The 12239-nt window shown below is 58.6% G+C and overlaps 4 protein-coding genes across 4 annotated transcripts; 3 read left to right on the top strand and 1 right to left on the bottom strand.

Moving 5' to 3' along the window:
• Positions 1-796: 796 nt before the first annotated feature.
• B0I36DRAFT_255632 (NACHT domain-containing protein) lies at positions 797-7613 on the top strand (the record flags this gene model as incomplete). Its single annotated transcript, XM_046150893.1, has 5 exons — positions 797-1291; positions 1355-1691; positions 1757-2032; positions 2092-7189; positions 7259-7613. 5 exons carry the CDS (start codon positions 797-799, stop codon positions 7611-7613), a joined length of 6561 nt encoding a protein of 2186 aa, XP_046005436.1.
• A 343-nt stretch (positions 7614-7956) lies between these two features.
• B0I36DRAFT_338759 (acyl-CoA dehydrogenase-like protein) lies at positions 7957-10374 on the top strand. Its single transcript, XM_046155810.1, has 5 exons — positions 7957-8782; positions 8861-9007; positions 9072-9105; positions 9222-9651; positions 9736-10374. The coding sequence occupies exons 1-5, from the start codon at positions 8355-8357 to the stop codon at positions 9996-9998; spliced, it is 1302 nt and encodes a 433-aa protein (XP_046005435.1). The 5' UTR covers positions 7957-8354; the 3' UTR covers positions 9999-10374.
• Positions 10375-10397: 23 nt separating this feature from the next.
• B0I36DRAFT_338755 (uncharacterized protein) lies at positions 10398-10809 on the bottom strand. Its single transcript, XM_046155809.1, has one exon. It carries the CDS (start codon positions 10734-10736, stop codon positions 10446-10448), a length of 291 nt encoding a protein of 96 aa, XP_046005434.1. The 5' UTR covers positions 10737-10809; the 3' UTR covers positions 10398-10445.
• A 173-nt stretch (positions 10810-10982) lies between these two features.
• Positions 10983-11837, top strand: B0I36DRAFT_220207 (concanavalin A-like lectin/glucanase domain-containing protein; the record flags this gene model as incomplete). The annotated part of the gene is made up of 1 exon (XM_046149023.1): positions 10983-11837. A coding segment is annotated over one exon (855 nt), but the record flags the coding sequence as incomplete, so codon positions are not given.
• Between the last annotated feature and the right edge of the window lie 402 nt (positions 11838-12239).

Below are 12239 nucleotides of genomic sequence, written 5' to 3'. Positions count from 1 at the left end.
GAGGGAGTGATTGGGTAAGACATGCTCGGCATACGCATGAGGCCCGGGAGATCGCCCGGAGCCGCCGAAGTGATCCATTCGCTAAGGTCTCCTGGTAGCAGCGAGCACTCAGCTCGTATGCATGAGGGAATATCTGCACTGCAATGGAAATCAGCATGGCGCTAGCACGCGACTTTGATCCGAATAAGGCACTGCATATGTGTACCTACTTAGGTCATTCTCCGCATCAACGTCACAGGCCTCCGATCGCCAACCACCCATGCCGGTTTTGGGCATGTCACCGAAAGGGTAAGGACGTTTGTAGGCCTCGCATCCCGTGTTGGTACATGGTGACGGGCGAGAGCAGAAGCATATAAATCGATGTACCCTGCTTTGCGTGTCCCGTCCATGCAGGCTCATCGATTTCAGATGAAAATGTGTATACCGAGGTCTTGATCCCTTCGGCACTCAGATTACCTACACGATCACTTCCTGGCCGTGGCTCGCCATTTTCTCTACTTTTTATCCAATACCCGTGGCTCTCAAACTCACCAATATACTGCTTGAGTACGTCCTCGCTGCTCCACGACACAGACATCATAGAGGCCAGCTCATACTGACTGATGGTCTAAACAGGCAGCCCGAGCTCTCACGACGACTGATATAACCAGCTGTGGTCAAACAGTGAGCACATATCGAAGACAGCCAGGGGTGATACATCAGCATCCCCCAAAATATCGTCGCCGCGATAATAAATCCCATCAGCCAGCACAGCGACCTCTACTTGTAGTGATTGGTGCGAACCTCACCAGAGAAGATGGCCCCCGGAACGCTTTCTCCTCAGCTGCCCTCCGCGCCCTACGCCCTCGCTACTGGCTCCGCTTCCTCCAAGACCAGCCGCAATGCCAGCGCTGTCTACAACCAGCATCATGATGAAGAGTACTCATCCGAGACGGTCGAGAGCCGCCAGCGAGCTATGAGCCAGCGGTTCTTCTCTCGCAAGAGCTCAATGCTCAATGTCTCCAACATTTCCAATGTCGTGTATTCGATCAAAAGACGCAGCTCCGAGGAGCTGGGGTCCAACATCTCGGCGCGACTCTTTAGCGCCACGCACGAGTCTCTACTCGAGTGGATCAGCGCCCAGCGCATGAGTGATCTGCCTCCAGAGGGTAGCAGCTATGACAAGGTCCTCGCATGGGCTCAGCTTTTCGCCAACCGCCTTCACTCCTTTGAGTATGCTATTCAGGAGTTTGCCGGAGACAGCTATCTCGCTGCCCAGCTTGCTTATGGATACTGTTCACTCCTTCTCGAGGTACGCGTCTACGAATGCTAGAGTAGAGGTCTCACGGTGTGACTAACAGATCTGGCTCCATAGCTCGGAAAGGAGAATGCCCGTGCTCTGATGATCTCTTTTGGGTTCTTCTACAGCATGTCCGTTCCGCTTCTAAACCTGCTCGAACGCATCGAACTCTTCAGTGTCTCCCAAGAGATTCGCGAGCAGCTCGTGCTCGCGCTGTCCGATCTCGTGTCCCTGGTTGCAAGCGTTGCTACGTATTTCCACAAAGCCATTGGAGAGACCACCACATCAGTCTCGGTCAATATCTACTCCACCTTTCCGACTCAGATTAGGACTTTCCTGGAACGATGCGACAAGACGGCCGAGCTGATGTGGCAGCACCAGCTTATGAAGGAGGGAGTCACAGAGAGCAGAGGTAGGTTCAAGCCCCACGCACCGAACGCCACCAGAACTTGACCTGACTTTATTTTTTCATGGCAGTCTCTCAAATCCGGGCGATCAAGGCCTGGATTGCTCCGGAGGACCAGGTGCTGTCACGCGTTGTCAACTCGACTTCGCAATTGGCCCATGACCGTGAAGAACTGACCTGCCTCTACATCGGGGCCTACCTGACCCGGTTTCTGAAGGGTTCGCACAAGACTATGGCCTTGAGTGGTCCTCCCGGGTCCGGAAAGACGGTACTGGCTTCTGTCATCTTCGACTACCTGCAGCATCCCATTGCCGGTGTGACCTACAGCGCCCTGTTTGTACCAATCAGTAAGCATCATCCTGCCAGTCCCCTTTGTCTGAACACGAAATACTGACAAGTATCATAGATGGCCGCGTCCCTGGCGAGACGACTCCTCGTGCAGTCGCCAAGTCGTTGCTGTACCAGCTGTATCAGAAGCGCACGGGCAACGTGCAGCTGCTCAACATCTTGACAGAGGCCTTTGAGCGCACCGTTCGGATGACGACCGAGGACGAGTACGATAACATCCTGTGGCAGACCGTTGAGCGTGCTGTAACGGCCAACCTCCCGGGCGCCAAGGACCTTGTCTTCGTCATAGACGGTCTAGATGAGTGCTCAGCAGGGGAAGAAGCCCTGTTCAAACGTCTTCAGAGTGTTGCAAACACCAAGGGCGCAAGCACTTTGAAGCTCATCACGCTGGGTACCAAGCCTCAGCAGGGTGTCCAAAACTTGCAGATCAACGAGGACCTCATCTTCGATGACATCATGGCTGTTGTGCGCAACTACTTTGAGACATCGAAGCTGTACATCTCGATGAGCGAGATGGAGCGCGAGGCGCTTGTGGCAGGGATTGCCACGGCCTCCAAGGGTTCTTTCGTCTGGGCGAAGCAGGCCTGCAAGCAGCTTCGTCGTGAGACCACGGTCAAGGAGCTCTTTTCGAGTTTGGAGAAGATTGCCAACTGCAGCATCGGCGAGTTCGTGCATCGGACTCTTACCGCACCCGAGGTCACTCACCAGACGCGTCTGCTGCTGACCTGGCTTGTCACTGCAGAGCGACCCCTGAGCACCAACGAGTTGGCCACTCTGGCATCCATCAACGTGGAGAAGCAGAGCATCGAACATGACCACAAGATTGACGTCATGAGCACGCTGAGGCCTGTAAACTCGCTTGTTTTTATGCAAGATGGGCTGACTTACCTGCGTCACGATGTCATTCGCAAGGCCGCTACAGAGTGTCTCAACGAGACGAAGGGGTCAATCAAGGACCGCCACGGCGACTTGGCCACACGCCTGCTCATCTACATTAACTCGACTGTCACTGATCCGCGCGAGCCCACTTTGACAGTTCTGGACAGCCATTCGGTGCAGCAACTCACGAGCCGACACACTCTGCTCGAGTTTGCTATCAGTTACTGGCCGCTGCACCTTCGCAAGAGCTTTGCCTTCCTGAAGCCCGAAACCAGCGAGTCCGATGCTGCCAAGCTCGTGTCCAAGGTCGTTCCCAAGAACCTCACTGTCTACCTACTGCAGGCGGCGCTCTGGCAGCACCAGCCTCTCCCGAACCAGCTCAAGTACCACACCATGATAACCAGCATCACCCGCCAGCTGCTCACGACAAAAAGCACCATCACGCTACAGTCCATCATCTTCTTGGCACAAATCTATCGCCGGATCGAATTCACTCCGGATGCGACCACCCTCTTCTATGAGGCCACAACAGTGTCCAACAACGTGCTCACAAGCAAGAGTTCCATCACAATGGAGCTCGCCAAGATCTTCACCGAGCTGACCAGCACTCGTGTGACCACGTCAAAGACGGACGTCATCATGACCCATCGCGAGCAGGTCCTGCTGATCTTGACCGAGTGCTACAAGATACAGTATGGGCAGAAGTCCGAGTATGTCCTGACGACGCTGAAGCTGTTGGTCGAGCACTACCGCACAGTAAAGGACGAGACTAAGGCTCAGCAAATGATCACCAAGATTCGGGCCATCAGCACCACTACCGAGTTTGGCGGCGAGACCACGACCACGACAATCGGCGACAAGAATGATACCCTTGATGGAGATCTACACGTCCACCTCCACGGCCGCAAAGACACGCACGGTGGTCACGCGGGCAGCGGTGTGGTCCTGACGCTCGACACTGAGGAGCAGGACGAGGTCATCGAGGGCCGGGGCACGGGCGCCGCGTACGACTTTGAGTTCTTCCTCGTCAAGGCGGAGCGCTACCTCGCCGAGGGCCGCACCGAGCTCGCAGAGAAGACGTACATCGAGATCTGGGAGCGCGTGACCCGCGAGTACCGCGCCACGCACTCCGCGCTCTGGGAGGAGCGCAAGATGAAGAGCGTCGTCTGCTACTCGCGCTTTCTCATGCAGCACAAGAGGACCGAGCACGCGCGTAGCGTCCTGTGCACTGCGTGGGAGGAGTACAGGTACTCGTCGTCGCAGAGCGTCATGACTGAGAGCACTTCGGCAATGTACCTCGAGATGTCCACCATGATGAAGTCAGTCGGGATGGTGACCGAATCGCTGGCGCTGATGAAGCACTGCTCGCAGTACTACCACAGCACGAACAACACGTCATCTTCGGCGTACAAGGCGCTGCAGCAGAGCATCAGCAGCACCTCGCGGGAGATTGTCAAGTCGGCGAGCAGCTCGAGCTCCACGACCGTGTCCGAGACGATGCTCGAAGAGATGGTCCTCGAGCAGAGCAGCTCGTCAGTCACTGTCGAACAGAGCACGTTCACGGCGACCCAGAGCCTCGTGAGGCTTTACATTGTGCAGCACCGCTGGCGCGACAGCACCCGCCTGCTGAAGCAGATCCTCCGAAACGTCTGGCCTTCCCTCTTCTCGTCCAACGTGCAGGACGTGGTGGCACCGACCAAGCACGTCGAGGACGCTGTCGAGCTGGCCGAGCGCTTGGCTGACTGCTACCATGCCCGCCGCCGCCGCGCCAAGGAAGAAGATATTCGCATCCGGGTGTACCGGGCGATGCGTTCATCTCGCAAGGTCGACGACAAGCTGCGCGAGAGAGTGACGCGGGACCTCGTACAGCATCTACGCCGGACCGACGAGCACAATGAGCTGTTGATCACGGTCCGTCAGGAAATGCTCGACGACTACACCGCACACTACGGTAGCGAGCACCCTACCGTGATCAAGATGCTGTGGGAGCTGGCCGAGTTGACTCGCCCGCATCCCATCTTCCTCGACTACTACCGAAAGATCATCAAAGCTCTGCACCGTCCCAACAGCACTGATTCCACAATCACCCCCGAAGCATTCGAGCCGTACGTGACTGTGGCGACTGAGCTATATAACAAGGGCCAGTTCAGCGACGCCGTGCCGTATTACAAGGCAATCTTCATCACGTTCCTCCGCCAGGCCAAGACGAACCCCAAGCTCTCCGAGCCGGGCTTCGTCAAGTCAATGTTTGAACAGTACACACACTGCCTGCGCAGCGTGCGCAGCGACTTCACCCTGATTCACCGCGTAACAGTCGAATACCAGACGCAGTGCAAGACCGTGTTCGGCATGAATGCCTCCATCACGATCCGGGCCACCCTGCAGCTTGCCAAGATCTGCCAGGAGTCGAAGCGGTACGAACTCGAGGCGGTTGCTCTGTACGAAGAGCTGCTCAAGATCCAGAGTGATGAGATCGATCATACCGAGATCAGCGCCATTCTTGACTCGATCTACGAGGAACAGGTCGACTTGGCGACTGCCACATCTGGCAGCCGCTCCCAGACCCTTTCTTCTGAGCAGGCCCAGCGCGCCATCAAGGTGCTCCGCAAGCGCGTCACAACCATCCCCGAGACGCACGGCTGGGCACACGAGGAGTCGCTGTCGAAACTGTCTGAGCTGGTTCGGTTCTACAGCTGCCAGCAGACGAGTTCGTCCCAGGAGGAGACTACTCGCTCCGAGATGATTCTGACCGAGCTCAAGACGGCAACCACCCATATCTTGACCCAGGAGACGTCATCGACTCGACTCATCGCCGCAGCATCGACGATCGCCTCCAGCTATATGCAGGCCCATCAGGTCCAGAAGGCTACGGAGATCAAGCACGAGCTCTACCGTCAGATCATGACCAAGGACACTTCGCAGACCTCGACTTATGGGTTTGACTTGACCTCGCGCGGACGCGAGAGTCTAGTCTTCCTCGCTCAATTCGAGCACTCGCTTGCCCGCCGCCATCACAGCGTGACTGTTACCGACATCCTCGCGGAGCTGACGACGCAGTACGTCTACTTTGAAGAGTTCCGCAGCCTGACAAAGACCAAGTCCACCACGACCGTGTCTCTCAGCACAGTCGTTGGCTCAGCTGCCCGGCTGCATACCTTCCTACTCTCTTGCGACCGCACGGATGCTGCACAGGGCGTGTTCCGCGAGCTCGTGGACTACTTTATGCACCACAGCACCGAGGGCAAGTCAGCCAAGCTGGCCAAGCCGTCGCAGGTACACGCGCTGCTGCACAACCTTCTCCAGTACTTTAGCACGTATCGCTCCCAGAGCTTTGTGCGATCTGTTGGCATCAGTGGCACTCGTGGCGTCGAGAACTTGCTGAAGCAGCGCAAGTATGATGCTGCCATCGACCTGGCATCTGCTACCTTTGCGTTCATTTCCTCCCAGGACGCGTACCGTACTGATCCTGACGTCGCCAAGCTTGTACTCGTCTTGGGCCTGACCCTCGCCGAAGGCAGCGGGCTGAAATACAACGACCTGGTGTCTTCATCGTACCCTTCCATGTTTCCCCAAGGCAACGGCTCCTCTCCTCGCCTGCTCTCCTCTGCCAAGCCAGGCACCCCTCCCGGGCCCGCGATCCGCCCCGCAAGCCGGAAGCTCGACGAGGGCCCCCGGGCAAAGCTGCTCGAGGCGTCCAAGCCCATCACAGGCTCCGTCCTGGGCGTCCTCGGCGACATGAAGATCAACCTCGAGGGCATCTCGCTCGTGCACCTGAACCTGCTGATCGGCGTGCTCGGCGCGCAGCGCGACTACGCGAGCCTGTCCTGGCTGCTGACCATCCTGTGGGAGTCGCGCGAGGCGCAGCGCAGCTGGCCCGGCAGCGTCACCCTCGCGCTCGGCCGGCGGTACATCATGGCGCGGTACCTCGTGGGCGACACGACGGCCGCGGTCAGGCTGGCCGAGGACATTGTGTACAACTGCCGGCGCGTGCACGGGAACCGGCACCCCCGGACGCTCGACATGAGCGTCTTCCTCACGCAGCTGTACACGGGCATCGCGCAGAGGTATCACAACTCTGCCGCTGCTGGCGGTGGCAAGGACGGCAAGAACGGCGTCTTGCCGGGCGGCAAGGACATGGCGGCGCGGTACTACAAGAAGAGCGCGGCCGTGCATGAGAACATCCTCCGCATATTCAGCGACCCTGCGTACGCCGAGATGGAGGGCGGGCTGGACGGGAGCCTGCACTTTGACGACGGCCAGTCGACGTTCAGCGGCATGTCTAGTAGCAGGGGCAGCGGTTACTTCCACCACCATCACCACCACCAACAACAGCAGCACCGGTTCAGTGGGGTGGGTGTTGGTCTGCTTGGCGGGGCTGTCAGCGATGGCGATGCCCTGTCTCTGAGTGACCCCGGTATGAGCGACGGCGAGAGGATTCGGCTGCACTTCAAGCTCCTCAAGCTCGCAGTCGAGAGGCTGGGTGCTTGGCCCAAGGACTACAAGGAGTACGAGCGGCTCAACGCTGATGTGTTCCGCGAGTACAGCGAGAGCCTGAGTGGGTTTGAGGGTGTTGAGCGCTGGAACCTTGGTGGTTTCGGCGGGGGCAAGGCTGAGAGCTCGGAAGACTTGCTCGACATTGAGGGTTTCAAGCACTGGGAGTTGTTGAGCGGTAATGGCAGTGAGGAGGATGAGGAGCTATGAGTGGGGGAAGGACGATGTATGATCACGATCCAGGATGTCGCTTGGTTGAAATTTTTTTTTTTTGGTATTTGTTAACTTTCCTAGTTTATTATCTTTTCGACATTATTCAGGTCGCCTTGGCAAATTGTCAGACCTGAAACTTAATATGTCAAGAAGAGCACTCAATTCAATTGTGTTCAATTATTCTGTCAATGAATTATGCTGTCGTTCCGCGATATATGGGTTTCGCCGTGACCGTGAACGATCTGGACGATCGCCAACGGATGTTGTGCTTCGCTTTAGAGATTTAGGGTGTGTTTTTTTTCTATGCATCCTCGTGGTTGAGCATTTCTATTTGCCAAGTCTTCACTTACACGCGACGATAGGCTCTGGACGACATCATCACTCAACGTCACCTGGACGATAAGGTTCCACGCGGGGGCGAGGTATGGAGTTGGCAAAATGCGGGGTTGAGGTCCAAAACCCTGTCGAGCCTCGGAGCTTGAGGCAGTGGGCGGGTGCCGAGGAAGACCCTGGAACTCGACCCCAAGTTGGGGTACCTTGGTAAAAGGCCAGCCAGGGGCCGTAAGCTCGCGCAAGTAAACGCCTGCGACGAATCAATACACAACCAGACATACGTCTTGGTCTGGCCACCTCAAGCCGGACGTCGGCTTCAACATAAAAGTCCTCTCTCGCTGCATCTGCTTCCGCCGAAAGAGGACCAACAAATCGTCCCCCGACAAACATCAGACAACACCAACAATGTCACTCACCAGGCCCTTTGGCAGCACGACCCCCTGGGCCGAGCCGACGTGGTACACGGGCCGCCCGTCGCCGTACTACAACGACTCGCATCGCAAGCTGCGCGACCACCTGCGCGCCTGGGTCGACGACAACTTCGCCTCGAGCTCCGAAGAGTGGGAGGCGGCGGGCGCCGTGCCGCCAGAGCTGTACAACAAGTGCGCCGAGGCCGGCCTGCTGGTGCCCATCGCGTCGGGCAAGTCGATTCCCGCGGACTGGGCCAGGTACGGCATCATCGCGGGCATCGGGGCCGAGGAATGGGACGGCTTCCACGACTTCATCCTCTGGGACGAGCTCACCCGCGGCGGCAACATTGCGAATCTCTTCATCGGCCTGGTCGTCGGCGCGCCGCCGCTGAGGTACTTTGGCAGCGACTTTCTCAAGAGCAAGTGCGTCGCGGACTCGTCTGGTGGAGAGACGGCGGTGGTGGTCCGTTCATTTACTGATGGTTCTGGCTGCTGTTACAGGATTCTCCCCGAAGTGCTCTCTGGGCAGAAGCGGATCTGCCTCGCCATCACGGAGCCGTCGGCCGGCTCGGATGTGCGCAACATCACGACCACGGCTGAGAAGACGCCCGATGGCAAGCACTATATTGTCAATGGTGAGAAGAAATGGTAGGTCCGAACTGAACTTCCCCCCTTCCCAGGCGGCGATCGTCTCACGTAAAGAAATGACCAGGATTACAAACGGCATGTTCTCAGACTACTTCATGGTGAGTCGCGATCTGCCTCATGGCGTGACCCAATAGGCTTCATTGCATACCCGAGATGCGACCCCGGCTGCTGCTGCTACTCCTGCTGACCGCTAACGCGAGCGACACCGAAACAGACGGCAGTCCGCACCGGCGGCGAAGGCGCGACAGGCATCTCGATGCTCCTGATCCCGCGCAGCGAGGGCATCCGCACTCGCAAGATCGAGATCGGCGCGGGGTCCCTGTCCGCCACGACCTACGTCGTCTTCGAGGACGTCAAGGTGCCCGCCGAGTACCTCATCGGCGAGGAGGGCCTGGGGTTCATGTACACGATGACCAACTTCAACCACGAGCGGCTGTGGATCACGTTCCAGGCCCTGCGTGGGTGCCGGGTTAGCATGTTGGACGCGATGGAGTGGGCGCAGAAGCGCGAGGCGTTTGGGCAGACGCTCATCCAGCAGCCCGTCGTGCGGTGGAAGTTTGGCAACATGGCGAGGAAGGTGGACGCGCTGCATGCGTGGACCGAGCAGGTCGTGTATGAGCTGGAGCATCTGAGTGATCTGGAGGGTGAGCGTGTGCTCATTTATCCTACCTCGTTGCTTCCCCCAACGGAGAGGGCAGTGTGCTAACTATTTGAATAACGTGTAATAGCCGCACGCGTCCTTGGCGGCGTCACTGCCCTGCTCAAGGTCGAGGCGGGCATAGTGGCACAGTACGTTGCCAACGAGACGGTCAAGATTTTTGGCGGGCTCGGCCTGACCAAGACGGGCCAGGGTGCACGCGTCGAGGCCTTCTCGCGTGCTGTAAAGGGCTTCATCGTGCCCGGCGGGTCCGAAGATGTGCTCATTGACTTGGGCGTCCGCGAGGCCATCAAGCTCAGCAAGCAGCAGGCCAAGAGACAGGTAAAGATTTGATGGGTGAGGGAGTGAAGAAGATGCACATTGTTGTTTAGGCTGGGTTACTGAAGGTGATGCTTTTGATTGTGGGACGCCGCTTTCTCCAACTTATCGCCCTGTGCGGTGAGGTCTTAATACAGCATCTGTTCTGACCACCCGATCTGGGGCTTTCTCTGTGGCATTCTAGCCACGCGGACTTGATGGTCGCGCGTCATGTGAGCATTCTATCCGTCCCGTGATAGCTGCATCGTGAGCGGATGATGTGTTGGCTCTGTCAAGGATGATCTACAGAGTGCTACTGGAGGACTTTGGCCATGACTCGCACCTCCACACGGCGGGAAAATGCCTGGCGACTGTGGCTGACTAAGGGACGAGCGGAAAGCGCCACACTTGTGTCCGTTGCTAGTGGGCAATTCAAGGACCCAAGGATGGCTTTAGTGGGGGTGGGAGCCAGGCGACACGACGTCACGTCACGATTCCCACTGCCGTCAACAACTCACATTCACGGGGGAGCAGGCAGACAACAGGCTGGCCATCAGCCACATCCAGCGTCCACACAAAGACAAATACAAGACGAGGACAGGAAAGGACAATACAGGTCCAGCCACTCTTCCCTCTCACAACATGCCGCTCCGGGACGCGTTCAACCAGGTCAAGCACAAGCTCGAGGACCTCAACCGCCAGCACAACATCCTCCCCTTTGGCCAGAACCAGAACCAGAACCACAACCAGGGCTACCATCCGCCTCCTCCTCATCAACAACAACAACAGCAGCAGCCCTACTATCCCAACCAACAGTACCCAGGCCAGGCACCGCAGCAGTACCAGCAGCCTTACCAGCAGCAGCAGCAGCAACACTACTACCCGCCGCCCCAGCAGGGTCAGCAGCCGCCGCAATGGGGGTCCCCCCCTCCCCAGCAAGGCCAGCCCTACCCGGGCCAACCGGGCTATGACCGGCCACCACCGCCGGTCCCCACGCACTCCCGGCCCGGTGATCCCAGCCCTCCACCTCCTCCGCCCGCCGCATCGTCCCGGCCGGCACCCACCCCGCCGGCGGCCCAGGCACCGCCTCCCGGCGCCGACTACTGGCGCGCAAACTTTGACGTGGCCGTCCCCGTCTCGCAGGACTGGCACCACGAGACGGGCAACAACAACGGCTGGGGCAACGCCGAGCTCGAGCACTACACCGCCTCGGCCGCCAACGCGTTCCACACGCCCGACCACAAGCTCGTCCTCCGCGCCGTCGCCCAGCCCGACCACCCGGACCCGGCCCAGTGCTACACCTCGGCCCGCCTCGTCTCGCGCCAGACCCTAGCCCGCCACCGCGGCGTCCTGACCACCTGGCTCTCCCTCCCCTGCGCCGAGGGCATCTGGCCCGCCTTCTGGCTGCTGCCCAGGGAGCCCATGACGTGGCCCCACGACGGCGAGGTCGACATTGCCGAGACGTGGAACGGCGACTGCGAGAACCACTCCTGCCTGCACTGGGGGTTCTACACGCCCGAGGACCACAACAAGCACCTCGTCCGGGGCACCAAGATCCCGGACATGGCAACCGGGAGGCCGATCAGATTTGACTTTGCCTGGGACTGCGTGGCCACGGCGGGCAAAGCGCCGGGCAGGTTCATGTGGTATATCGATGGGAGGCCGGTGATGAAGAACCTGATGCCCGAGGGGACGCGAAGCATCGACGACTGGTGTGTCATCATGAATGTCGCGATGGGCGGGAATGTCTGTGCGGGCAAGACGCCGGCCCGCGGATCGTACGACATGGTGGTGCACGAGGTCAGGATGAGCGAGGAGCCCGAGGGCGGCGGCTGGGCCAGGTTCGAGCAGGACTGGTGGCATTGTCCGGATGGGGCGCTCATGTGACGAGGCAGGATAGGACCTGGAGAGCAGCCAAACGTAAGGATGATGGGAGGGGGGCGCACGTCGTGGGCTGCGCTGTGAGAGTAAGCCGGAAGCAGATGTGGCTGCTAAGGCAATGACCATCGTCGCTTCACGGTGATGACAAAGTATTGAAATTTCCACATCCTACACGTCGGAGACAGCCATTTTACTGCACTCTTTGCATCTGTTGATCCTGCCATGGCCTTCAATCTGCGCGTTGAGGTGGCTCGTAATCTTGCAGACTCGGCAGGCGTGTAGCGCAGCTTGATTCAAGAGCCGTTAGCATCGTACTATCGGAAGACTTGCGACTTTCAGCTGCCACTTTCAACTGAGAGACCCTCATCAGACTCATACATAACTCCGTGTCAACTG

The sequence above is a fragment of the Microdochium trichocladiopsis genome (genome assembly GCF_020744255.1).
Source record: "Microdochium trichocladiopsis strain MPI-CAGE-CH-0230 chromosome Unknown B0I36scaffold_13, whole genome shotgun sequence".
NCBI lineage: Eukaryota > Fungi > Ascomycota > Sordariomycetes > Xylariales > Microdochiaceae > Microdochium > Microdochium trichocladiopsis.
This window is presented reverse-complemented; position numbering and strand designations above follow the sequence as displayed.

Excerpts from the sequence above, each read along its gene's own strand:
- B0I36DRAFT_338759 (XM_046155810.1), top strand. The coding sequence starts at position 8,355 with ATGTCACTCACCAGGCCCTTTGGCAGCACGACCCCCTGGGCCGAGCCG. Across the intron at positions 8,783-8,860 it reads AGCGACTTTCTCAAGAGCAA|GATTCTCCCCGAAGTGCTCT; the intron begins GTGCGTCGCGGA and ends CTGCTGTTACAG. Across the intron at positions 9,008-9,071 it reads GTCAATGGTGAGAAGAAATG|GATTACAAACGGCATGTTCT; the intron begins GTAGGTCCGAAC and ends AGAAATGACCAG.
- B0I36DRAFT_338755 (XM_046155809.1), bottom strand. The coding sequence starts at position 10,736 with ATGAGGAGGAGGCGGATGGTAGCCCTGGTTGTGGTTCTGGTTCTGGTT.